This window comes from Brachionichthys hirsutus, chromosome 16 (assembly GCF_040956055.1).
Source record: "Brachionichthys hirsutus isolate HB-005 chromosome 16, CSIRO-AGI_Bhir_v1, whole genome shotgun sequence".
Taxonomy (NCBI): domain Eukaryota; kingdom Metazoa; phylum Chordata; class Actinopteri; order Lophiiformes; family Brachionichthyidae; genus Brachionichthys; species Brachionichthys hirsutus.
This window is the reverse complement of record NC_090912.1, coordinates 11054479-11082286: the sequence shown is the minus strand read 5'-3', so window position 1 is coordinate 11082286 and position 27808 is coordinate 11054479. Positions and strand designations below refer to the sequence as shown.

Here is a 27808-nt window from a genome sequence, read left to right as displayed (position 1 = left end):
ATGATGTACATGCAAAGTAAGTGCACGATCACCACAGCAGCCAGCCATCTGTTAGAGGTCGAGTATCGACACACACAGCTGCTACTGCGTAACGTCTGCGATTGGGTTTCTCTCAGTTCACCCGCCGTGTTGAGCAGTTCATTTACCATGACGGACTGATAGTGGTGGCATTTGGTGACCCTTCTTTAGGCTGACAGCAGGGGTCCTTATTGCTTATGGACTGGTGCATGGGCACGCCTGTAGCGCCGCATTATTTAATAACGCCACATTATGCATTATGTAATAATGGCGCAATATGTGAAAATGTAATAAATGTTCACATCATAATGTAATAACTTTCCCCATTAAAACACAGCATTATGTAATAACGCCACATTATGTAATAATGCAGCATTACGTGAAAATGTAATAAATGGTCACATCATTATGTAATAACTTTCCACATTATGTAATAACGCTGCACGATGTAATAACGCCGCATTATGTGAAAATGTAATAAATGGTCACATCATTATGTAATAACTCCACATTATGCAATAACTTGCCGCATTTTGTATAGAAATTCCTGAATGCAATATGTAATAAAGTTTAACGCATTTTGTAGTATTTTGTTACATATTACACCGGTTATTACAAAATGCAAATGTTAAACTTTTTTATGAAGAAAATTTTATAGTTTGGTGCATTTTGTAATAAACCACCAAACTTAATTTGAGAAAAACACAAACATTATCAGTGCACTGTAATCTCAGGAGACACACACACATCTGGAATATGTTAAACAAATATTATGTGATTAGAAAGCAGAAAAAAGACAAAAATAATTATAGAATAGAAAAAACTTTATTCCACTTCTATTTGTGTTAATGCAGATTAGATGTCATTTTGGTGGTTTATTACAGTATAATGCACCAAATTATTACATTGTATTCATAAAAAAAAGTTTACATCTGTATTTTTTAATAACCGGTGCAATAAGTAACAACTTATTACGAAATGCAGTAAACTTTATTACATATTGCGTTCAACAATTTTGTTACAAAATGCGGCAAGTTATTACACACTGCAGTGTTATTACACAATGCAGTGCTACAAGGCCATTAACTCATTCAATGCCAGCTGTCTTTGCTCATTTTGCCCAGTGTGTCAAGACCCACAGAATATTCTGTACTCTGACTAAGCAAACACTGAACCCACCAAATGAAAGATTAAAGTCTCCTCTTTCATCAGGAAGAAAAGGTTTATACCATTTCTTGTTCTGGAGTTATTGGCCATTGAAGAAAGTCAGAATTCAATTTCAAACCTAGTTGACATCTTTAGACGTCAATGGCATTGACTGAGTTAAAATTTGTATAAAACAATTTATACAGTAATTTGAAAGCAGATGTCATTACGATTCTCTCAATGCCATTCAACTTTTTTTAATGACATTTGGGTCAGTTTGATTCAATCTATTGTGCCAATCAGGACTGGGTTGGTGCTGAAAAAGGAATAACTTGTAGGCCATTTGTTTGATTGGCAGCGATGGGGAGGAACAGCCGTGAAATGTTCTCAGGTGTCTCACAGGAGGAATCGCTGATGGATCGTTTAGTGTTAAAGCTTCATCTAACGACCGCAGTGATCAGGAGGGAAGCGCACTTGTTCACAGTGAATCTGACAGGAGACTGCCGGCACCATTTAAGAGAAAATAAATGCCGCTGTCTATTTAAAAATGACTTTTCTTCCTCACTGGATTGCATCTACATTCTCATGAATTGACCACGCAGTGTTGCTGCGTGAATCCAGAATCCAACCGGATCACCCAAACAGTGTGGCTATGATTACACCGACGTCTCATGAAATCCTGCCAACATCAAACGCCCGAGAAGAAGAAATTATAAGGAAAACTGGAACACGAGGCAATACTAAAAATGCAAATGTCAATAAAGCTGAATCAGAAGCGCAGCTCAGAACCTACTATTGGCTGCTTGTCAACTCAGAGTGGGCTGAGAACGATGCTGCTGCTGGGATGGATCAGACCCCTCCACGCAGTGGCCGGCTGATCGAATGCATAAAGTGCTTTATAAGACAAGCCAGCCAAACACGAGAGCATCTGCTCATCAGGAGGCACCGTCATTAACTCATTCAGTGCCAGCTGGACCAATCACAGCTGGGGGAGTTGGGGATGTCTGACGGCATCACTCAGCTTGATTTGAAGCAAATGTTGCTGTCGTCATTCTTTTAGCGCAATCATGATTATTAGTGGTACTGCTGTAGCAAGTCATGCAGTGCAGTGCCAGACGTCAGTCCTGTGTTCCTCCTTGCAGTGAATGAGGCGGATAGTGTGATGAAAGTGGCGGAGTGGCAGCAGACCTACTACGCCTCAGACTCAGGCATCCAGTCGGGAGCAACTACAGTCCAGGACGATGAAAGCAGCACTGAATATAGTGGCCGTAAGAAGTACATTGGCAGTATTACTAACAATACTCGTGCTACTCCTAGCTCTGCCACTGCTGGAGTAGGAGGAGCCCCAACTGCTGGTGCCCTTGAGAGCCCTACAGGTAGGACCCTTGACAGCGGAGCAGATCATTTGATGTCACAAATGAATGTGTTCTTCTTTTCTTTTCTTTTTTTGCACACACTGGTTTTAATCGTCTTATTCCTTCTTTCTGGTCATCAACAGATTTCTCTAGAGTCTTTATTGTTTGGCGATCTTTTATATCTGCAGAGTGAATTGATTGCTGTTATATATATATATAACATAGTGATCCATTTGCTGGTTGTAAATTATCCATTTTCTGAATTGCTTGTGTATTTACCTGCTAATGATCCGTCTTTCCCAGGCTCAGTTAAACAAATTCAAATTAAAGCTATAGAAAGAAAGAAAGAAAGCTTTACTAATGTCATCGATACACTGCAAGCACACACAAATGTTTCATTGACACCCGAGTACAAAGCAACCACACACATGCAGGGGCCCTAGCGTGTGGAGAGGAATAGGGTGAAGGTGCTGCCATGATCTGCGCATGCTGAACAATTTGGGGGGACAGTGCCTTGCTCAAAGGCACCTTGGTGGTGCTCTGGAGGTAGACTGGCCACTCTCCAGCCACCAGTCCACACTCACACACATTTTGTCTACGCTGGGACAGGAGCCGGTGAAACGGTAGACGTCTCCGCTTCCCAGCCCAAGACCCAACCCTCTGAGCCACTGCTGCCCCACACGTATTAATGTATGATGTGCTGAACAATATATCCCTGCAAGTGCTTTTGGCAACTGAGGCCCACGAAATATACACCTGATTTATTTACCTGTTACCTGGTTGGTTTGGTGGCTACAGTCAGGGGTGGGGTGGAGATGTTGAGATGCAAAGTTGAGATGCAAAGGGCAACTGGTTGGTACTCAGGGCAAGGGGCAGGTGCTCTAGCACCACCTGGTGTTTATCTGTGCTCGCCACTGGAAGGGATCATTTCTTTACTTACTTATTGATGACTGTAAGGTCGTGGTAGGAGAGAGTTTAGCCAGCCAACATAGGCTGGTGGTGTGTAAGAAGAGGAAGAGGATTAAAGCAGAGCAGAGGACAAAGTACTTGAGGCTAGACTAAGGACAGAAGTAAGTATTTGTGAGCAGCAGTATGGCTTTATGCAGAGGAAAAGTACCACAGACGCATTGTTAGCATTGAGGCTACAATGGAGAAGTACAGGGAAGGTCAGAAGGAGCTGCATTGTGTCTTCATATTATTTATTTTCAGCTGAAACAGGGGAATTTAGTTTGATCGAATTTGGCGGTCCTCAGTTAATCCACATTTCGGGAGACAAGGAGAGACTTCAGTCCCTCTAAGTCTTTGCCAAATCCGGTGAGCTGTCAATACAGTTCTGCCTGCTGGCGCAATACGATATCCAGTCTCTGCTTTTCTTCCACGGATCGAGCCGTGAGCTCACGTGACAGTCCTCGATCCGGACCCGGTCCCCCAAAGCCCTGAAAAGCAGTGGTCAATTTATCAAGAACTTTGAAAGCCGTCGTCTTGAAGACTTTCTGATACACCAGGGCAACTCCCAGTCCTGGTGTATCAGGACTGAAAGGACAAGATTTCGGATACAAGCGGTTGAAATTAATTCCTGAGGCAGGGTGGCTGGACGCAGCCTCAGAGACAGGGTGAGAAGCTCAGTCAGCAGGGAGGAACTCGGAGTAGAGCCGCTGCTCCTCTACAGTGACAAATCTATCTATCTAACTACCTACCTACATTGAGAGGGGTCAGCTGAGGTGGCTGGGGCATCTATTGCTGATGCCTCCTGGACACCTTCCTGGGGAGTTGTTCCGGGTATGTCCCGCTGGGAGGAGGCCTTGGGCAAGACCTAGGATGTGCTGAAGAGACTATGTCTTTCGACTGGGAACGACTTGGGGCTCTCCCGGAACAGCTAGAGGAGGAGTCTGGGGAGAGGGAAGTGTGCAAATCCATGCTCAGACTGTTGCCGCTGCGAGCCTGCCCCGGATACGGGGTTGAAAATGGATGGATGATGAAACTATACAAAATCAATGCTATACTTAGAGCCTTCATCAAGAACTCAATGAGAATGTGGAGGAAAACCCTACAGGCCAACTTGAAGACAATTTCCCAAGTTATCATCAAGTATGGCGTTGCACTGTCGCCACTACTGTTCTGCCTAGGGACGCCAACGGGTTTTGACCTTACCGGGTCTTCATCAGGGCATTCATAATGTCTAATGCCACACATTAAACATCTGAAATATTGTATGCAATGCTGCTGGTTTTGTTTTCTGGGACTTACACAACATAAACACCGTAAAAAGCAGTTTGAAAAGTAGAAACGTCTCTACACTCCATGTGGGTACCAGACCTTCTTTTAATGCCAATTGTTTCTGGATCCCACTGGTCTAAAGGGGTCCCAGCCAAAGAAGTGAACGTCAGGACTGTGGCCTTGCTGATTTACAGTCAGCGCATGGTGGCATGGTGATATGATCGCTTCCACAGCCAGCACCGCTAGCACAGGATTAGACAGCAGCTCATCAGTCGGCATTCTCTGTGAGAAAAATCTGTTGTTGTTTTTCTGACACCAGAAAAGCTCATTTCATTGTGGTGCCTGGTTCACAGAGATTGTGTTAGCTCTCCCGAGCTGACCTCGTTGGTGCTGGGAAATACGCGTTCCTGTACAGGCAGGCAGGAAGATTATGAAATGAGGTAATGCGTGAACCATCACATTCAAAATGAGCCACCGGATTACGAAGGAGAACTCTGAGCACATCCTCCTTCCACTTCTACAGCCTGTTCTCTCACTTTGACTCTGCCAACTGGATGTTTGCATGCCGTAAAATATCAGTAAAGTACTTAATAATCAATATTATTAGTACATATAATCATCATAGAATTCAATGGTCCTTTGCAACTCTACTTTGATGAAAGGATTTCAGTTCTGAGGACGAGACCCAAGTAAATCCCAAGAAAACCTGGTAGGATTCAGACTAGCTGTCAATGAAAAATGAAATATAATCAATCAGATAATCAATTTACCATCAAATGAGTTCTATGTGCTTTATTCCTCCTCCTCATCAGCTAAATATTGAATCATTTTCCCCCACATGCGTTCCTGCGGGACTGTTGTTGGTCAGGTGATCCAGCCGAAGACAAACCGAACAGGCTCCATGTTTCTCTGTGTCTCCATCTCCTCATGACAGATTTAGAAGCTCAGTACTCACTGACTCGGGCTCAGCGCGTCAGGGCCGCCATGTTCCCAGAGACCCTCGTAGAGGGCGAGGCGGCCATGCTGGTCCAAGCAGACCCCGCACAGCAGAGCAACGTGCAACGGCTGGCCGAACCTTCACAGCTGTTGAAGACAGCAATCGTCCACCTGATCAACTACCAGGACGATGCAGAGCTGGCCACCAGGGCGGTGCCAGAACTTACCAAGCTGCTGGCAGACGAGGATCCGGTATGACCAGTTCATATGGAATTCCTTAATAATAATATTGTTGCTCCCGTTTCTAGACATTCGGAGAGGCTTTGCTTCACGCTGTAAGATGAAGGTGAAGGTGAAGGTCAGGTGCGTGGCTCGGTGTCCCTGAGAGACGCAGCATCAGGACCTGGCTGCGTGGCTAGCACTGACACCTAGTGGCTACATCTATAGCAATTCAACAATTCATGAGGCTCACTTCAGAACTATAAAAAAATATATCAAGTATTTTGGGTAATGTATTTTTGCATACTTTGCAACACTAGAAGCACAAGTCTTTTTTTTTTCTCTTGTTTTTAGGTTGTGGTGAACAAGGCAGCGATGATCGTCAACCAGCTGACCCGGAAGGAGGCCAGTCGGCGGGTGCTGGTTCAGTCTTCGGCAATGGTGGGCGCCGTGGTGCGCACCATGACAACGGCGGTTGACTTGGAGACAGCCCGCTGTGCAGCCAGTGTGCTCCACAGCCTGTCCCACCAGAGCGAAGGGCTAATGGCCATCTTCAAATCTGGAGGGGTACCAGCGTTGGTCCGCATGCTCAGGTAGCAGCACGTTCCCGCCCAATCCAGCCGGTTGGCTTCACAGCAGGACAACATTTGCAGCGTGTGTGCAGGATGAGACCAGGAAGTGGCACACACACATCTAAATGATAAATATGATTACTGCCTACGAGCACTAGACAGTCTCAGGATCTGGATCACATTGTCTTAATTGTTAGTGTGATTGTTATTCTAGAGAAATGAGATTCAGGATTTCTGATGTGCTCTAGAGCAGCGGTCCCCAACCTTTTTCCTGCCACCGACCGGTTTCATGCCGTGAAATTTTTTCGCGGTGCTCAAAGCGCTTTACATGAGGCCTCACATTCACCCATTCACACACACATTCATACTCCAGTGGGCGACTGCCGCCATGCGAGGTGCAGCCAGACCACTGGGAGCAATTCGGGGTTCAGTGTCTTGCCCAAGGACACTTTGACATGCAGACAGTCAGAGCTGGGATTCGGACCACCGACTTTCTGATCACTGTACGACCCACTCTACCAACTGAGCCACAGTTGGCGCTGGAGGACATGTCCAGAGAGCCCGTCCAACATTCACCGGGATATTTAATCGACAAACGTGCTCTGAAACATCGGCACGATAGTCTACATGGCCAGACAGGAAGTGGTTAAACTGAGACTGGTCACCTTTATTGAATGCTGGCGCAGGAACGTTTCCATCCACGTCGAGTGATTGAACACACACACACACACACACACACACACACACACGCTTTTTATATTGCTCTGTGATGAAGGGTAATGATGACAGTCAGCACCGCTAACTGCCTCCCCACCTCCTGTGCTTCCAGCCCATACGCCATTGGATCAGAAGGTGATACATCAAACACTGATAACCGTCTCGGAGAACGACCCCCTCTTAATTTTTCTTTACATATTTATATCCCTTTCTTCTCTTCCTCCTCTTGTCGCCCCACGCAGTTCGCCAGTGGAATCAGTCTTGTTCTATGCCATCACCACACTCCACAACCTCCTACTGCACCAAGAAGGCGCCAAGATGGCGCTGCGTCTGGCCGATGGCCTTCAGAGGATGGTTCCCTTGCTGAAGAAGAGCAACCCCAAGTTCTTAGCCATCACCACGGACTGTCTGCAGCTCTTGTCTTACGGCAACCAGGAGAGCAAGGTGAGCCGGCTAAGGGAAGGGGATCCTTCCGCCCAACATGTTTCATACCGAATGACACCTAATTTCTTTACGTTCTTTTTCTTATTATTAGCTGATCATCTTAGCCAATGGAGGCCCAGAGGGTCTGGTGTTCATCATGAGAAACTACAACTACGAGAAGCTTTTATGGACCACCAGCCGCGTTCTGAAAGTGCTGTCAGTCTGTCCCAGCAATAAGCCAGCAATAGTAGAGGCTGGTAAGTCAGAGTGAACATTCAGGGCAGATTCTACGGGATCTAGCGGCGTAGGCGGGACTTCATTTAGCGTTACGTTCGTTAATGGGTTAATTTCAGCTTTCCTTTGAAAACCAGCTGAACCAAAAATGATCATCTAACGATATATTACTGGCCCATCGCGTTAAGATGACTTTTGCTGCTGTTTGAAATGTGTGAATGCGTGCATTGCCCTGACCTGGTGTGTCTGGAGGAGGCATGCCTCTGCGTGTCCTGGTGAGCTTCACCAATCATGGAATAGCACTTGCCTCCCTCAGCGGCAAGTGAGACATGAGACATGTCTTCTGGTTCTGATCCAGAATGAGGTCATGAACAAATATTACATTTTAACATTAAAACCCATTTATGGATTCAAAATACACATCAACTCTGATTCACTTTGACTTTTCACGGTTGGTGTATAAAGATACCAAGAACAATCTAGAACCTGGTGCTGATCTAGATCACCATGTGGACGGTGTAGATCCAGTTAGGAGGGGAATGAGCTGCTTGGAGGAGGTCTGAGCTCTCTGAGTGTTTTTCTTAAATGTGTTTTTTTTTTTCATATTCTTTTCAGAAAGGCCAAATTATAGTGCCCCTGATTTCATGCTTAAAATCAATAAAAGGGTGGAAGACCCACGGGGGTGAATATAGGCTTCGTTAAATAGATGCAATGATCGCAATGTAACTGTATTTTTACATCTGGGTCAGGTGGCATGCAGGCTTTGGGCCAACATCTCACAGGATCCAGTCATCGTCTGATCCAGAACTGCCTGTGGACACTCCGCAATCTGTCAGATGCTGCAACCAAACAGGTACAGTTTTATGCAAGCAGTAACTCTAGTACTCGGGAGTGCTCCAGTACCCACTCTGCCTGGGTACACAGAGTATCTGCTGAAGATGAGAGCCTGCTTGATGTCACATTCAAATACTTTTAAAGGTGCATGAAGTGGAACAAACTCATTGACATTAGAAAAACAACACAGTCTCTGGGTTGCTGTCAATTCCTTGATGGAAAGCCTTTTTGACACAGCAGAACCCCCAAACTGAAATTAGTCGCGCTGGCTCTGCTTTTCTTTTCACTGTTTTCCTGGTTTAAATTGTAATTGGACATACAGCATATAATTCAAGAGTTGCATTGGAAAACTGCAGAACCATTCAGGGAATGGTCATTTAGAAATAGGTCTCTATATTCTGATTCACATTCTATATCTCTATATTCAGTGTGTCGAGGCTGTTCATTGTGCCGGGCGGTCTTTGTTTTCTGCAGGAGGGGTTGGACGGTCTGCTGCAGATCCTGGTCACCCAGCTGGGCTCAGATGACGTCAACATGTTGACCTGTGCGACGGGCATCCTTTCCAACCTCACATGTAATAATGCACGCAACAAGGTAGCCATCAAACGTCTGTGGCCATACGGACATTCCAGTCTTCAGTCCAGCCATCCATCCATCCGTCCAGCCATCCAGCCATCCATCCATCCATCCATCCATCCATCCATCCATCCATCCATCCATCCATCCATTCATCCATCCATCCATCCATCATCTCGTAGATGAGACGACCTCAATTGTCTCGTCTGCAGCTGCTTTTTCCGCCTTGTGGATCACGGCTGTTTTTGGACCCTATCCCAGCTGTCTATGGCGAAGAGGCGGGTTACACACCGGATATGTCGCCAGTGCATCATGGGGCCTTATGTTATCATGTGATTTATTAAACATGTGCATTGATGGCCAGACGTGGCACAACCCCAACCTTCCTGCAGGGAAGGAAATTAGATACATACATTTCATGAAGTGACGCTTCAGCAAATACCTGAAATTCTTATTCCCTCAGACGCTGGTGACTCAGTACGGTGGGGTGGAGGCACTGATCCACGCTGTGCTTCGTGCTGGGGAGAAGGAGGATGTTGCCGAGCCAGCGGTCTGTGCCCTGCGCCACCTCACCTCCCGCCACCAGGATGCCGAGCTGGCCCAGAATGCTGTGCGACTCCACTACGGCATCCCAGCTGTTGTGAAGCTGCTGGGCCAGCCACACTACTGGCCTGTAGTAAAGGTGCGTGGAGGCAGATGATGAGATGGGTATATTATTACGATGCAATAGGATATCACAGCTTAGATGAGAAGGAAAGGGAAGGATGGTAACGCTGCTTAAACATAACACATGTCATGCTCTGTCAATTCCACTGAGGGGAGGCAGTGATAACGATAACAGGACTTAAATGCAAATCATACACCTACAATGTATAAAGAGAATAATCAACAAAGCAAACAAAAAAAGGGTAATACTCTACTCCGACATATCGCCCATGACATTCACCCCCCAAAACACTTCAGCTGTGACAACACCCTCTGGCAAGCTGCTTCCCTGGGGAGTCAGGAAGACAGACACTGAGAGCTCCCGAGACAAAAAAGGACAGGTTTGTTCTTGGGGAGAGGGAGAGAGAGAGAGAGAAGAGGAGGAGGAGGAGGAGGGGGGGTGACAGTGACTGAGTTTGAATTCCTGTGCAACATCATTTGTGCAAATCAGGAACTGGATCATAAACGTCGGCTGCAGGTGGTTGAGAAAATCCAGAATGACGAATTATTTAGTCAAATGAAGGGATTTTTAGTAAAAGAAGTTTGTCTTACTATTAAGAGACATGTTGGGCAGCACGGTGGCACAGTGGTTAGCGCTGTTGCCTCACAGCAAAAAGGCTTATTTTTCTTTTTCTCTTTTAGCTCTTCACTTCATTCGTGTTCAGCAGTGACAACGTACACAACGTCAGTCTCTGTTAGAGTTCTATGCTTTTTATTCTTATAGTGATTGTGACCGTCACCTGCCCTCTTGGCAGCCTAGCCTATTCCTATTTTATTGATTTTATTACCTGCTTACCGCCGTAGAGGGCTGTGCACACCGCAGTGAACACACAACATGGACAAACAAAAAGTGACAAATACACAGTGTTCTGAGAAGAAAGTGCAATGGATTTATTTGTGCTCCTTAATTCTACCCCTTCCATCCAATCATCACCAAGAGTTGTCCCAATACACCAGGTTCACATCAGCCTCTAGAGGAAAGTATGGATCACCAAGTTCTCAGATCTGAGGAAAAAGAGAGAGAGCATAGTGAGAGCCACAAACACTGAACCAGCAACCGCCACTGACTCAGAGATCTGTGGGCGGAGTTAACTCTCTAAACGAGTTTTAATAGGTGCTGGTGTGGTGGATGACTGCACCTAAGAACGGGGCAGCCATCCCGGACCCAACAATGGCAACATGAGCCCCCAGATCACCCCAAGCAGCCACAGCAACCCAGGAACGACCCCCACGGCCCCACCAGAGCCACACGCAGAAGAACCAGCCCAGGGCCCGGGGGCGACCGTCACCAACACAGCCGACGAAACCAAGGCCAGCGCAGCGGCACGGGGCACAGCGGGCCGGCCCGGCGCCCCAATAATACCCAACACCACGCCCCCCGCAACCACCCACCCCCTCCCAGCACCCATCACATCCACCTCCCCAGGCTGTCAGAATACTGAACTCCGTCCCATGTCTACCACCTCCCACGTGCACGAGGACTATAAGGGACTAAAGCACTCTGAAATATTCACAGGCTTATACGGACTCGTCGTGTCTCTTTTGGCACTTCAGTGGGAGTTGGACACCGGTGAGCTCCTGTGAATGACCAGATGCTCTGAGTTTTTTCGCCTCTTGTTCTGCTGGCTTGCTTTAATCGGAAGCATCGCTCAACAGTTAATAAACATGTCAAGTACATGCTTCCAGGAGTTCCAAGACTTTTGGGGCGCTGCATGCACCATGGTCTTTGAAGCTCACCAATACATCTCTTATGTCTGTCCTGTCCTCCTCAGGCAACAATTGGTCTGATCCGAAACCTGGCACTGTGTCCGACCAATCAGACGCCGCTGAGGGAGGCAAGTGCTATTCCACGATTGGTAAAGCTCCTGCTGAAAGCTCACCAGGACACACAGAGACATGCCTCCTCTGCACAGCAGACATACCAGGTCAGGGCAATGCACGCACGCATGCACGCACACACGCACACACACACACACACACACTGGTGTTTTTGGTGAAACCAGCCCATGTTCTACTAACGATAACTAAAGAACTAAAGAACTAAAGATAAAGGCAGGCAGTGAATGAGTTAATGGAAGTCTGGCCTTGGCCTCTTTGCCAGCTGTTCTGGCAGCGCTGTTGCTGGGAAATCTGCAGGACATGAAAAAAACTGGCGTCCCTCCTCTGCACAGATCTCAAAATGCTGTCCAAGGCATTAGCGACCAGGCTGAGGGAAGCATAAAAGTGGAATCCAATTTATTCCCGTGCAAAGTTTTCATCCTCGACCTCCATCAGGCATTGAAATCGGAAGTGGTTTAGAGATTTGAATTGAATTGAACTCCAAATTTCAGTTTTGAACTCCTGGGCAATGATTGTATTGGCCATCATAAAAGGGCACCATCTGGATAGAACTGAATTCTACACCTGTAGAAGAGAGAAAATCAGAACCAAGCCCAAAGACTCAACACCAATAAACGTTTATTTGTCTAGCGGCAAGAAACGAGACTAGTATTCTCTCTGTCAGCAAGGATGGAAGCTGCTCTCTAGCTGCTTCGTTGATTCTCAGAGAAACATCCCCCCCCCCCGCCCCCCCTGGTTTTATTAGCAGATAAGAACGTGTACATGCGTAAATCACCCAGACATGAAGACTCCAACCTTGAGCAGATAGCTCTTTCTCACAACACAAAGTGTTCACTTCTTCAGTCTAGTCAGCTTATAACAGATATACGATTGTCACATACTTTATGATTATATTGAGTATTGATAATGAAGGAAGTGATTATAAATGATATTAAAAAGAACCATGACATAACGAATGCTACTGATTGGTGAATTAATGATAAACACATGTGCAGATTTATCTAACAATTTATCTATCATTCTCATGTATCCATCCCGGGACGGATCAGGTTCCGTGAGATCCGTAACTGGGATAGCAAATTGCAAACAATAGGCAGTGATTTTTTAATGAAAGGGAAAACATGAGCACGCATGATAATTTGAATTATTAATCTTTACCAATGACCGGTAACTTATAGAAATAAAAAAAATTGAGTGTTAAATTCTCAGATTGGAAATTACGTCATGACCTGCAGCCACACTTCATCAGTGTGTGTGAACGCATAGAAAGCAAGTTTATTTAATTATACACACTTTATATTGTCCAGCACAGTGGATGAGACTGCTGTAGCATGTAGCATGTAGCTTGTACTGTCCCACTACAAAAGCAGAAGCAACATCACCAGATTCACAAGGGAACTCAAACCGAAGGGACCCCGAGGGACAGCGACAGTCTGAGGTTGGTGCACGGTGGAGTGAACGACAGTCTGAGGGTGGTGCACGGTGGAGTGAACGACAGTCTGAGGTTGGTGCACGGTGGAGTGATGCGTTTTCATTCACCAATCACTCTTTTCTTCTGGCACAGCTTCTTCGGTCAGGAGTGTGTGTTGACTGACAGGTTCTTCTATTAGACTATGGTGGCGTTCATCTATGGCCTACAGCAGGTGGTTACTAGCACGCACTGCTGGAGCAGCTAAAAGTGTTTTATAACATTGTTACTTGTCATCCAGCGAGGTCCTGCATCTACGCAGTGTCGCTCGGGATCGGAGGTGTGGCCTGTTCAGTGCGATGGTTACTCACACGTCGCACCGGACACTGTTGTTCGTTGTGGTAGCACCTGCAGTGGGTGGCGTGCGTCCAAGTTGCTCCTTCGGCGACCTTTTCACCAGTGTGGGTCGTCAGCTCATGCACCTCTTTGGCCTCCTTCAAAACGGCCCTAAAAATACACCTTTTAGGGGGACAGAAATGGAGATAGTCATCACGTCTCTCTCCGGATCAACCCCCCCCCCCCCCCCACCCCCTTCTTTGTCCACCTACGTTGCACATATTAATTGCCTTCGTAATTTATTGTAATTTATGTAATTTATTGTCATTCATTGTCATTTTGCATCAGTGGTGTAATTTATTTTAAATTTATTGTTAGTTTGCATCGGTGGTGTAAAATCATTTTATTTTTCTAATGTTACATTGCATCAATTGAGTTATTGAATATTGGTTTTATTTTTGTTTGTATTGTTAATTGTGGATGATTTATGTACGAAGGACTTTCAACGGAAACAAGACCGCAAGGGCTTTTTTGAAATGATCCTCTTAGACAGGATGTTTGACTTTATTTGTACTGTAATACATGCTACTGTACTTGTACGCTAACATTCTATCTAATAAATATATTCATCATCATCATCAGCTGAACTTGGAAGGGATCCCGCCACGGTTGGTGTTCCCAGGACTTTCATCGGGTGTTCTTTACCTGCACAAAGTCTCCGGGTCCGCTATTCGGGCAGGTGCATCTGCTGCTGCTGCTGGCAAGACGACACGTCCTCTCTCTTTGGTCTCAGTCAGTACCTGCGTTAGATTCATGCAGTATTGGGTCAGTGCATCATCACACAGTGTGCTTGGCCATAGGAACCAGTCCAGTGTTTGGAGGTCGTCCAACCAACACCTCGATTGGCGACGACAGATTATGCTGTGGGTTAGTCCTCATCTGCATTTGCATCAGTACCAAAGGTAAACATTTAATCCAGGATAATTCCAACATAACTTCGTTCATCTGGCTTTCAGAGTGTGGCTGGTAACTGCAGTGTGTTCAGGTCCAACTTGAGTCTGTCACTGAGTTCTGAAAGCATTTTGTTAGAAAAACATGAATCATTTGTTGAACCATTGTCAGAGAGAATCATCTTCTCCTTCGCTGAAGCACTTTGTGTTTCTTTGTGCTTCAACCAAATTCGAAAGCAAGGTGAGCGTTCCACCAAGTCCATCATCAGATGCTGACAACGTCTCTGAGGGAGACGAGCAAGTCAATGGACGTGTCCGTCACACATTAAACACTCAAAAGCAACATATCAAAATCAAATCTATTTTTTGTGAACCACTGAGCCTGAAAATAGCAACACCTCCTCCCCTTTGACACATGGTCGACCCCATGAGTGAACTGAATCTCCTCTCTGTGCAAAAGTAAAAGTAACAAACAAATGCACTTGTGAAATTGAGACAGGATGAACAAACAGGGAATAATAAACATCAAACAAAGACGGTGCTTTGAAATCCTTCAGAATGGGAGACACCATTCATTATCGTCAGGGGCGGACCAATCATTCTCAAGGGCTCCCACATCACGAGGTGATGAAACATGCTGTTTCATCGAGTCCGTCACAAAATCCCCTCGTTGTTATTCAGTGATCAGTTATACACGTACATCATGGCGCATGCGTGAAACTGTAACGCCATTAGAATCACAAACAAGAGTCATTTCAAAGAAGGTGTCATGAGATCTCGACCAAAGAAAATTAACAGAACAGAAAGAAGAACTCAAAGACTCTGTGACACTCTAAAACGTTTACCCTCAACAGTCCGTTTACTTTCAACAGGCTTAGATGGAGGTTTGTGTGTCACAGCATCAGAATCAACTACACACAAAACGTGAATACCATTTATATATAACAGAACAATAGGAAGCTGTTCATAAGCGTTGTGTTTTAACAACGTCTATTGTTGCTATTTGAGCTCATCTCTCTTTGCATCATTAAGTTTAAACATCAGTTGACGTGTGTGTGTGTGTGTGTGTGTTTGCATCTCACGTGAACCGGAGGGCGATCCGTCAGTCAGTCAATCCGAGCCAGCCACAGAGAAGGAGGGACCCCCCCCCCCCCCCCATCCACGACACCGCTGTTGATCACCCCGTATCTTCCGTCGGTCCCTCAGTGGTTCCGGTCACTCCCTCATCCTGCGTCCTCCTCTGTCCACCATTGAAGCATCCGTCTGGGTCATCGTTCTGCCACAGGATGAGAGCATGTTCTCTTCCTCGTTCGTGACGATGTCTCCCACGGGACGTCCTCTCACGGGAGGGACGCTGCTCTTGAGACATACTCAGCGCCCGTAAAGCAGAGAGCGTGGCGTGCTCGCTGGAGGAAAATCTTTTTTCTCTTCTTCTTCTTCTTCTTCGCATGTTTGACGTGGCGCATGTAATCGGTCAGTCTGTTGTAAGCCCCACATATCATGCCCGAGTGAGCAGTGTGGGCTGATCCGGGGGGGGGGGGGGGGGCACTGGACCCTCAGTGGAGTGGAACCTGAGGTGGACAGTGAACTCTGGTCTGTTGGTGATGCACCAGTATAGGTTGAAGGTGAGAGCCTGGTCTTCTGGTCGTGGACGGTGGGAGGAGGAACCCAACCCCCAGCGGCTGGAGCAGAGTGACCCGCGGGGGCCAAACTCCAGCACAGTGGAGCAGTTTGTGGAGCAAAGGGAAACAATTAGTTTCTGCATATTGACTTAACATTTCTGAATCGACTTTCTGCTTCCCGCTTTTCCAACCTTTGTCATATTTATCACATAATATTATCTCATATTACATCAATCGACTTGAACCTCTGAGCCTAGAATGCTATCATCTTTTGTAACATAGATCTGAGACACGTTAAAGCGCAGGAAGCAAAACAGTAGGAGGATGACAATCACAGGAGTAAGGGCTTTGAACAGAATGTAATTCATTTATTTTTTTTATTAATAATGATTTAAGGTATTTGTGCTACCATCCCTCCTCTTGAGGCGTGGCAATGGCCACGGATCACTATTGCTGCCCATATGTAGAGAGATTTAGGCAGAACCGGTCCCCCGTCAGACATGAATGTCATCTTTGATGATGTCATTGCTTTCAATGACCTGGTAGTTTATGTACCTTTTAAAATGTTAGAGATTTTTTCCTATCTGTCCTTCACTCCATGATTATCTACTTGTTCTTTTATATCTAGTCATGCTGAATCGTGTGTTTTTCTTTTCTTGGCGCCCTGCAGTAACGCGCCCAGTGCCCTCTCTTCCCACAGTTCCAACACTCGTTGCCTATCGGCTGTTCAGCCTTCCTTCCACCCCCTCCTCTGCCACCCCGGCCTCGGCCTCTCTGATACGGCCTGCCTCTGTCTTGGTAAAACTCTTCCTTTTCCCCATCATAAAACATGCGTGCAACTCTCTCTGCATGTATCGCCCATGTCATGAATTCGGACAGAGTTAAGTTCGGCAAGGTGACACAATGCTCCATCACCCAGCGGCTGATTTTGGGTTTACAGTTCAGCAGGAGCATATTCTTTAACTGTTGCCGGTACGGACCGTCCTCATTATTATCATCATGAAGGGCACTGTTCTGTTGAAACACTGTTTCCAGTCTAGCTCTGAAATCATCAATCAGTTCCTCAGGTTTTTGCTTTGTCTGACATATTTTACCGTAATCTGCTCTCTGCCTAAACACTTCTCTTACGCTCACATGCAAGGCATTTATTCTGTGTTGCAGGTCAATGTGATCGTACGGTATCGGTACCGCGGGCTCCCCATGCACCGGTGACCAGGGTCCTCTCACTTTTGCCCAATCTCCTCCCATAGCAGCCATGTGTGCTTGTTGACATTCCGGGCCGTTTAGATGATAAGAAATTCTTAACTGCTCCATCTGTTCAAGGAAATCATCCACGCTCTCTTTATATGATGTGATGTGCTCTACTGCTTTAATCACATCCTCCTGAGTCCAGGTTCTATACACCAAGACAGTGCGTGGTTCAGGTGGCGGATCCTGGGGTGCAGCGTAAGATGGAATCGGTGCCTCAAACATAGGATAAACTCCCCCCTCCTCATTTTCTACGGAGCTGACCTTTGGTGGGGGGGGCGACAGCATGCCATTCAATGGTTCAGTGCTTCGAGTGGGGCGATAGCTTTGATGTGTGTCCCCATAAAGTGGGGGTGCAGATTGGTACATTCCTCCGGAGGGAGGCAAGACCCCACAGTGGTCATTATCATGCTTTGCACCCAGACCTGGGCTGGTTGCCAAGACAACAACAGAGCTGGTCGGTTCTGTGGGAGCTGCCGCTACCCCTCCCAGCCCTGTGTATTCCCGCTTATGTGTAACACACCCCATATCATCTTCTGCTTTGGTGAACGTCAAATCTAATTTATTTTGGTCGGCCTTTTTACGCCTTTCAATTTCCTCTTTACGTTTTTGTGCTTCATCAAGCCACTTTGACGCCGCATCCAATCCTGCCTTTTCTTTTCCCCTTGTAGTTTTATTTTCTGTTTTTATTTTAAGCACCAATGTTGCGCAGGATTGGACTTCCAGTTTCCCATTGAAGTTATATTTTTGTATCCAGGAGTCTAAGTTATGGGTTGACCCAGAGTGTTTATATTCCATGTATTTTGCATCCCCTTCTAATTTTGGTTTCGCACTTTTGTTTCCCATTTTGCTTCAGTGGTTATTTATTCTTCAACTTGTATTTATTCTATCTTAAATACATCTATTTCTATATAGAATCCCTTTAATAGGGTGAAGTGCAACTCCCGGCTTCTCGCTTGGCGTCCTAACACAGATTTGCAGATCGTTTTCCCTCCAGTCTTCATGAATGAGTTTAAAAAGTCTTCCCCAGTGACGGTTTTACGTTGACACTGTGAGGTCTCAGGCTGTTTTACTGTTACAACTTTAACTCATTCCGTTCATCCACATGAAGCATTATTCACAGACACATGCACACAGTTTTAAGTCTAGAACTTAACAGCAACGATCAGATCTGTATTATTTATTTTAGGCCTTTACTTTAATGACGTCGTTTTAGGACTGTACGCTAACCCTATTCACTCGTCTTTAGAAACTTTACCGTTTCTGCACGATGAGAAAAATCCTTCTCCGCTATGAGGTCTCCCACTGACTGCGTCCTTTCGGAGCCTCCGCGCTAGGGCTGATCCCTACCCGCCTTATTGAGGAAAACAAGGTGCTTCTTACCTTCAGGATGGTCTGTTCTCTGGTTCGGATCCCGTCAACCCGATCCCCAGGGACTGGCCCGTGAAGGATTGGCCCCTGGAAAAGGGTCTTGGTGGATAAAAGTGTGCACCTCTAATCAATTCTTCCAAGCCAGCCCACTGGCGGACGGGTGTATTGGATCCGAAGTACTGTCAGGTTTGTGACACTGTAAAAGAGATAAAATCAGAACCAAGCCCCAAAGATTCAACACCAATAAACATTTACTCGTCTTGCGGCAAGAAACGAGACTAGTATTCTTTCTTTCAGCAAGGGAGAATGGAGCTGCTCTCTCGCTGCCTCCTTCGATTCTCAGAGAAGCAGCTCTCCTCCTGCTCGTTTTATTAGCAGATAAGAACGTGTACATGCGTAAATCACCCAGACATGAAGACTCCAACCTTGAGCAGATAGCTCTTTCTCACAACACAAAGTGTTCACTTCTTCAGTCTAGTCAGCTTATAGCAGATATACGATTGTAACATACTTTATGATTACCGTATTTTCCGGATTATAAGTCGCGGTTTTTTTCATAGTTTGGTCGGGGGTGCGACTTATAAATCGGAGCAACTTATATATGCTTTTTTTTACAAAATCTGTGAGCGCAGAGACAGTAGCCTACACATTTCTATAACAGGTGTTACAGGGAACTCTGTGACCCGTCAGAATCTGTCGCGGTTTCTGGAGGTTCAGAGTTATCTGTCACACCTGTTATCTAAAAACACAAATTAGAAGGGCTGATTGAAAATGGCGCCGAAAAGAAAGTCATATTCCGCGGCTTACAAGCTTCAGATAGTGAAATATGGAGCCGAAAACGGCAATCGAGCAGCAGAAAGAAAGTTTGGAGTGAGCGAAAAACTTGTAAGGGACTGGCGAAAAGCGGAGGCTACGCTTACTGAAATGAAGAAAACAAAGAAAGCTAATCGCGGGCGACAAGCTAGGTGGCCGCAGTTGGAGGAACGAGTTCACGCATGGGTGCTTGAACAACGTGCTGCTGGGAGAGGTTTGTCAACGGTGCAGTTGCGTCTCCACGCCCAAGTGGTTGCCAGGGCGGTGAATATAAACGGCTTTGCGGGAGGACCTTCTTGGTGTTACCGCTTCATGCAACGCAAACGCCTCTCTATCAGAGCAAGGACGACACTGTCCCAAAAACTGCCAGCGGACTTCCAAGCCAAGGTTGACAGTTTCCGCGCGTTCATTGAAAAGCATGTAAGTGATCACAACGTGACACCGGATCATATTATCAACATGGACGAGGTCCCCCTCACTTTTGACATCCCCATGGGCCGAAGTGTTGCAGAGAAAGGGCAAAAAAGTGTGAATATTGTTACAACTGGTCATGAGAGATCACACTTCACAGTGGTGCTGGCATGTTGTGGAGACGGATCAAAACTGCCACCGATGGTCATTTTCAAACGAAAAACCATGCCAAAAATCCAATCCTCCTCAGTTGAAGTCGCCGTGAACGCGAAAGGGTGGATTGATCAAGAAATGATGAACTTGTGGCTCACAAAGTGCTACAATAAGCGACCGGATGGCTTCTTTAGAGCACGCAAAGCTCTGCTTGTGATGGATAGCATGAGAGCGCACATCACACCACAGTTAAAAAATAAATTAAAAGTTCTCAACTCCATACCTGCCATCATCCCTGGAGGCTTAACCAAAATACTCCAGCCACTTGATATCTCCGTGAATAGGAGCTTTAAGTCAGTTTTGCGTAACCTGTGGGAGCAGTGGATGACGGATGGAGAGCACAGCTTCACGGCAACCGGGAGAATGCGCCATGCAACTTTCCTGGAAGTCATTGAATGGATCGACAAAGCATGGGCTTCAGTGACAACCGCAACCATCCTGTCGGGATTCAGAAAGGCTGGAATAATTGGAACTGCAACTGACGACGAGTCTGATGTAAGAGACGTAGAAGAGGAAGCGGCGTCTTGTCTACCTGCCGAGTTGGGGGAGTTGTTCAAAAGTGACACCGAGGATGAAGATTTCCTTGGATTTCGTGATTCGGAATAAAACCTGATATTTTGGTAAACGTGATAGCATGTTCTTTGTGCTATATGTTGTTTGGTGTTGGATTTTATCAAATAAATTTTCCCCAAAAATGCGACTTATCCTCCAGTGCGACCTATATATGGTTTTTTCTTCTTAATTATGCATTTTTTGGCTGGTGCGACCTACAATCCGGAGCGACGTATAATCCAAAAAATACGGTATATTGAGTATGATTATGAAGGAAATTATTATAAATGGCATTAAAAGGAACCATGACATAACTAATGCTACTGATTGGTGAATTAATGATAAACACATGCGCAGATTTATCTAACAATAACTAATTCACTTTATCTGTGTCCTAAACTAGAATCACGTGGCACTCCTTTACACTCCTAGCCGTAGCATTCAAGTCAAACCTTTCCTGCTCATCAGAATCACAATCAGAAGGTGTTTATTGTCAATGAGGGCTCACAGACAAGGAATGTTTCTCTGTGAAGTCGTGCTACATGTAACAGTAACGACTAAGATACAAAAAACATACAAGTACAGAACGCATCATTTCTTATATATGACAAATGTCACACAGACGACCAACCAGTGACAACAGAGCACATATGATGGTGACTTGTGGCATCAATCTCTTTCTTTCCTGTGTCTTTCTTATTTATCAGGATGGTGTTCGTATGGAAGAAATAGTAGAAGGCTGCACAGGAGCTCTTCACATTCTGGCCAGAGACCCGATAAACAGAGGAGAGATCGCCAGCATGCAGACCATACCCCTGTTTGTGCAGGTACACCCACATGCATGCTACAAAATGCATTCGGCATGCGCATCATCAGGCAGCCCAAGCTGCAGAACAACTGAGAGGTCGATTCTACCGTATGCATTGTTAATTTGACCTTCATCTTGATGACATGTTGAGTCTATGTGTCTGTAAGTGCTCTTCTAAATGCAGCACACATGTGGAAATGAGCAGCACATTGTTCTCTCAACTCAATATATATTCTCTTATGCACTGACACACTTAAACGCATACAAGTTTATTGCGGAGGGAAGCAGCTACTGCTGTGGAAAAAACTCGAAGACGAACAACCAAATATCTTCAGAACTGGAAAAATCATAAATGTGTTCAAACACACTGGAAACATGCGAACTGGAAGGAGGCGGCCTTCGTGTGTTCTGACGGTTGCTGGAATGACAGCAATATGAGTGTTCAGTTGTATACCTGCTCTGCTCTAAAGTCGCCAGCCCCCAGTCAACGGTGTGTGAGTAGCCCGTGTGGTTAAAACACATCTCAACCTCCAAGATCACAGGGCGATGTTTGTGTGTGTCCAGCTGCTGTACTCCTACGTGGAGAATGTGAAACGAGTGTCGGCTGGCCTGCTGTGCGAGTTGGCCCTGGACAAGCAGTCTGCAGAGCTCATTGATGCCGAGGGGGCATCTGCACCCCTCATGGAGCTGCTGCACTCCAACAACGAGGGAATCGGTAGGCCTCGCCCTCTCTCTTGATCTGAGACAGTCATCTATTCCATGCTTTATGGCCTAGAACAGGGGTGCTCACACTGTTTCAGCATGCAAGCTACTTATAAAATGACCAAGTCACAAAGATCTACCCACAAAAAAAAATGCAAAACATAGAAGTATTTTCAAATATATCGAGGATTCTTTATTTACAATTCATGTTGATGTACCCTGCGTAACCGCATGAGCCAATATTGCACAACACAATTTAATTAACTATGAACATTTTTTGTATTTACATCAGTTTACTTTGATGACTTGCATTGACTTGAATCAGCCAGGGATGCATAGTCCGGACAGTAGCTGCTGACAGCCAGCCTCAAGAACATTTCCAAATGTTCATCGGTCATGGTGGAGCGGGACTTGGACTTGATGATTTTCATGTGTGGAAAGGCTGACGCATAAATAAGTGGAGTCGAATAATGCAGTCAAGGAGGCAGCACATGTCCTCATGTTGGGGTAGTTTTCCTCCAGAACTGTCCACGAGGTCCTGACTTCAGTTCGATGTCGGCTTGAAGAGTCAAAATCTCATTTTCCACTCCAGAAGAGTTCAGGTGAAACAGTGTTGCAATTTTTGATGCGAGTGTATCAATATCAGCATCTTCCAGAAAAGGATAGCACATGAATGTAGCGACTGGCTCGATCAAGATCAAAGAAAAGTCTTGAAACTTATTGTCAAACTCTGACAGACAATTGTCAATCTGCTCCGTGTAGCGAGCGCTGTCAAGTTGCACACTGGTCTTCCCTTGCGTCTCCAGTTCTGACGCCAGGTTCTGGAAATTTGCCAAATCATGGTGCTGGCGCTTCGAGGAGTGATGTTGTTTTGTTGGTGGATTATGCAATGGTAATTCAAGAAGTCTGGGAAAGCGTCGTCCTCCCTGCACTTGGCAATAAATCCATTGACGCGCCAACCATTGCGGGCGCTCCGTCCGTGGTGATAGACACCAATTTGTACACTGGAAGCTGAGTTTTCTCAATAAAGTTTTTAAACAACAGAAATATGTCCTCTCCTCGTACGTGTTCTTTCATGGCAAGTACTGTTAATAGCTCCTCTTTTGCAGTGGCTTCACAGCGCCGTGTAACTGTACGTCTTGACAGCTGCAGAGCTTTGATTGAAGATAATATTTCTGCCTTATTTTTAAAGTCTCGGAACAATGAGTCAGCTGCTTTAACGAATGCCTCTTTCACCATCTCTCCGTCTTGGAAGGACTTCTTGTTAGTAATGATGACATGACTCACGCAATGCCTCGGTGGCGGCTTTTGCTTTGGAAGTAGGTTGCGTGAAAAATGACTGCTGTCCGGACAACTGGGATTTTAATTCGTTAACTTATCTCTTTCTCAGCTCGCTTTTCGGCGGAAATTCGGTGTCGTATTTCCCATGAACAGTCCGAAAATGGCGCTCCACATTTCCCTTCTTCGGTAATGCGATGGTAGTCTGGCAGATCAGGATCGACGTATTGAGCACCCCTGGCCTAGAAACTCACACGCCTTGATCTCTTTTGAGTCTATCTAGGTGTTTGTTATATATTTAAAAGCATCAAATGAAACTGCATGATTCAGTTGGACACTTGGTTTAGGTTAAGTGACTTCAAAGACATTTCTGTGTGTGTGTGTGTGTAAATGATGAGGCTATTGCTGTTTGCCTGCAGCCACCTACGCTGCCGCGGTGCTGTTTCGAATCTCAGAAGACAAGAGTTCAGACTACAGGAAGAGAGTGTCAGTGGAGCTCACACACTCACTCTTCAAACATGACCCAACGGCCTGGGAAATGGTGAGTATGCTGTGTGAAGGTGGACAGGCATTCACCCGGTCTCCCAATAACAGCACCCAGGCATTCACCCGGTCTCCCATTAACAGCACCCAGGCATTCACCTGGTCTCCTATTAACAGCACCCAGGCATTCACCCGGTCTCCCAATAACAGCACCCAGGCATTCACCCGGTCTCCCATTAACAGCACCCAGGCATTTACCTGGTCTCCCATTAACAGCACCCAGGCATTCACCCGGTCTCCCTTCAACAACACCCAGGCATTCACCCCATCTCCCTTTAACAGCACCCATGCATTCACCCGGTCTTCCTTCAACAACACCCAGGCATTCACCTGGTCTCCCTTTAACAGCATTATGGGTGATGTATGTATCTATATATATATATATAAAATGTTTTTTGTTGTTGCATTTGAAATAAATATAAAAAACCCCAAAACAAAACGTTTCACCTCTCATCCAAGAGGCTTCTTCAGTTCTAAATGAGGGTCGAGGGTCCAGATACTAAAACTCCTGCTCCAACAGCCGCTGGTTTCGAGCCGGCATCCTTCCAGTCTGCGAGCCAAGTCCTTATGCTACAAACACGCAGTAATATTTCAGTGTGTCTCCTCCTCAACGAGTGATAAATACTTGATCCTGTCTTCTTTTGACAGATAAAATGTTGCTATTGCTTATGTAAAGAATAAATACATCTCTGTCTCTGTTTTCAGGCCCATACTGCTGTTCCCTTAGAGCCCACGTACCTAGCGGATGGTGAGTACCCGGATTTACAGGGTAGGTAAATGTAGCCTTGTAGGTTTAACAAGTCTGCAGTGGGATTTTCCCATTTTACACGCTTAAATGCAGATTATGTACGTTCTACCTGTACTGTCAATGAAAACAGAGTAGCGTTGGATCATGGGAGCATTTATTTTCTTTTCAACCAGTCGTTATTACCATATAATATCTCATGACATGACCCAGGCATAAATGTTTGCAGATGAGTTCAGTTTTAAAGCATTGCTGCCATCTCTGTTAACCCCGCCCCTCCACGACGGACCTGAAGGCTCCAGTGGATGTTTGTGTGGACCAATGAGCGGCCCCCAAGAAGCAGAGAACAGAGACGAGGCTGACGTTAGATCCTTTACTGACACAGTAAATGAGCAAAGGAAAATAAGAGCTGAAAACAAGGCACGGGTCGGCTGGAGCCCTAACAGTCCAGACAACAAAAATACACAGCCGAAAAAATCAACACGCTCAATTTAAACCAATGGCGACTGGCTGGTGTCGCAAAAAAACGTGAGCCGCAGCAACAGGTCCTGCAGCAAATGAGAACATAGGTGTAAGCATGGGTGACGAGTCGTGGTCCTGATCAAAAGCATTCATGGTCACCTGATTTACTCTGCATTGCCATGTCATCGGTGACATCTCAAACAATGTGCTAATTTTTTTATTCTTGTAGAATGTTCTGTCTGCAGAAGCCTTTTGAGTTAGCAGCACTTTCCCGATTGCGATGGTGTTAATGGCTGTCTAATTTATATACCGTTATTTATAAATCACATATTATACTCTCTTTCTCCACAACTTAATGCAGTTCCCAAACACTTATATGAGATATCTGTGCCAATCATTGGTCAAAATAGCAACCAGTTGCTGCAGGACAGCGTCCCTCATTTCTGTCTCCAACAGGTCTGTCAGAGAAGCCCCTGAAAACAAAACCGAAACTAAGTTCATTGAAAGCACGCAATGAATGTACATGCATGTAGAACACAGGAAATGATGCAACACATATAGGCAGGGCATGGCGAAGCACGAACATGACAGCCCTTCCATCATAAGCGCCCTGATTAGAAACGGCAGTGACACCTTCTGACAAGCTAGATGTGCAGCAATAATCAGTTCTCTAAACTTCATCCACTCGTCTCTCCCAATTGAAAACGCTCATGGGACTAATCCAATACAAACTCAAAAGGAGTTAAGTTAAGCTTTCACCTTAACATGTTTTTGTCTTGAACAAAAAGGAGAAGTAAAGGAGCGTAATGCGTTCGACACTAAATTGTTCTCTCTTTTCCGCTTTGTGTAAATGCTAATCCCACTCCTCTATCTTTAATTCATATTTGAGTCTTCATCCCAAGTATTTAAGTTATGTGTATGTGTGTATTGGAAACTGGGAAACTGGGTTCTTCATATCCCATTCTATTTCTAGATAATTAATTTTCGAATTTGCCCCCCCACCACCACACACACACACTGAATCTGTTACATCGTCCACACAGCCCGCCAGTCACTTACATATATTATCTTAAGAGACCGCCTCCAAGAGCAAAGCATAAAAGAGTGTCAAGAGTTTCTTCATTGAGGGTTAAGGTGCATTGAAACATGGAACTCATGGAATATGAGGTACTCGTGTTTAATTCTGCCAACAAGCCAAATGCTGCCCCATTTGTGATTGATTTTTGCTCTTATACAGCTGCTTGCACAGACATAAGGTAAGGGTTCACTGGTGCACCCAGCCGGCAGAGCAGAGGGAGGTATGACCAACAAGGTCCACCGGGCCACCGAATAACTCAGAACACGCAGGGCTGTTAGATCTTCTCTCATCAAGTCACAGCCATCTGGTTTACAAGACTGTGTCTCGAGGATATGATTATATAGCCTCAATTCCAAAAGGTTGTGATCCACTATAAAACCTTATTCAAACAGAATCTGATGGATTCCAATGTCCTGTTTGACATTGATTTCAGCTGGAAACTGAAAACAAGAAGGTACTGGGTTCAAATCCACCTGAGCAACCGTGACCATCCTTGGCAGAGTCGTTAGACAGGGCAAAGTTCATTCTGTTAGTGTTTCTGGAAGTAGTAAAACAATACCCTGTGACCAACACAAAAAATAAAATAAAAAAGAAGTTGATTAAATTCTTCGGCTTTGTTGGTAATTGTAGTAGTTTTTGTAAGAACCTTTCAACCGTGGTGGCAACACGAACTACTAAATTTTGTATGGACGCCGATCTGTTAAGCTGCTTTTGAAGTTATTAAAGCGACTCCTTCTTCTGCGCCTGTTCTGGCTGCATCACGATTCGACAGACCTTTAAGTTTGTTGAACCTGCACCAGCCATATGTTGGTGCGGGTTCTTCCTGGACTCCTCTCTGGGAAGGTGTTCTGGGCATATCTGCTGGGAGGAGGCCTCGTGGAAGACCTTGGCTTTGTTTTATAACCTTGCCCTGTCACAGGGCAGGAGAAGGTCTGAATTTGGTGGGTCTCATCCAATGACAATAGTCAGCGTGGAAGAGATCTCAAACTTAAGTGTAACTGGAGAGCGGCTACATGTTGGATTGGATCTCCAATTATACTCACCTTGTTAGGAATTTTGGGGCTTCCTGTTCTTATCAGGCTTCCAAAGATCATCCATGCTTTGTGAGGCACACCAGAATCTTTTTCTTTTGAAGGCTTGTTATGTGTCCCAAAACCCCATATACAGTCACAAAAGTCAAGCTTACAATATGCGGTTTTATCAGCCAGCTACTATTTTATGCCAGTTTATAGATCCCCTCACACTTCTTTACATTTCTGAAAACCAGGAGAAATCGGCGCAGTTAGCTCCAGCTATCATACTCAACATGTTGAACATGCATCTGCTTCTCTGTTTCTCAGATTTAAACGGTTCTTACCATCCCTATGGCTATGCTGATCTCCCTCTGGACGCCCTACCGCTAGACCCTGACCTCCATGATCCCTACATATCTGACATGACCTACGACCTAAGACAGGCCTACCCAGAACCACTCTAA

At 45.5% G+C, this 27808-nt stretch overlaps 1 protein-coding gene across 1 annotated transcript; it reads left to right on the top strand.

Moving 5' to 3' along the window:
* LOC137905291 (junction plakoglobin-like) lies at positions 1-27808 on the top strand. Its single transcript, XM_068749511.1, has 15 exons — positions 1-16; positions 2307-2540; positions 5671-5924; positions 6246-6484; positions 7423-7624; positions 7716-7860; positions 8587-8690; positions 9146-9265; positions 9711-9929; positions 11725-11877; positions 21423-21542; positions 22088-22238; positions 23923-24044; positions 24752-24794; positions 27672-27808. The coding sequence occupies exons 1-15, from the start codon at positions 1-3 to the stop codon at positions 27806-27808; spliced, it is 2259 nt and encodes a 752-aa protein (XP_068605612.1).

What these genes read in the sequence shown, in the direction of transcription:
- LOC137905291 (XM_068749511.1), top strand. An exon ending in GTAATAATGCACGCAACAAG is followed by an intron (nt 9,266 to 9,710) that starts GTAGCCATCAAA and finishes TTATTCCCTCAG; the next exon opens with ACGCTGGTGACTCAGTACGG. An exon ending in CTGCACAGCAGACATACCAG is followed by an intron (nt 11,878 to 21,422) that starts GTCAGGGCAATG and finishes CTTATTTATCAG; the next exon opens with GATGGTGTTCGTATGGAAGA.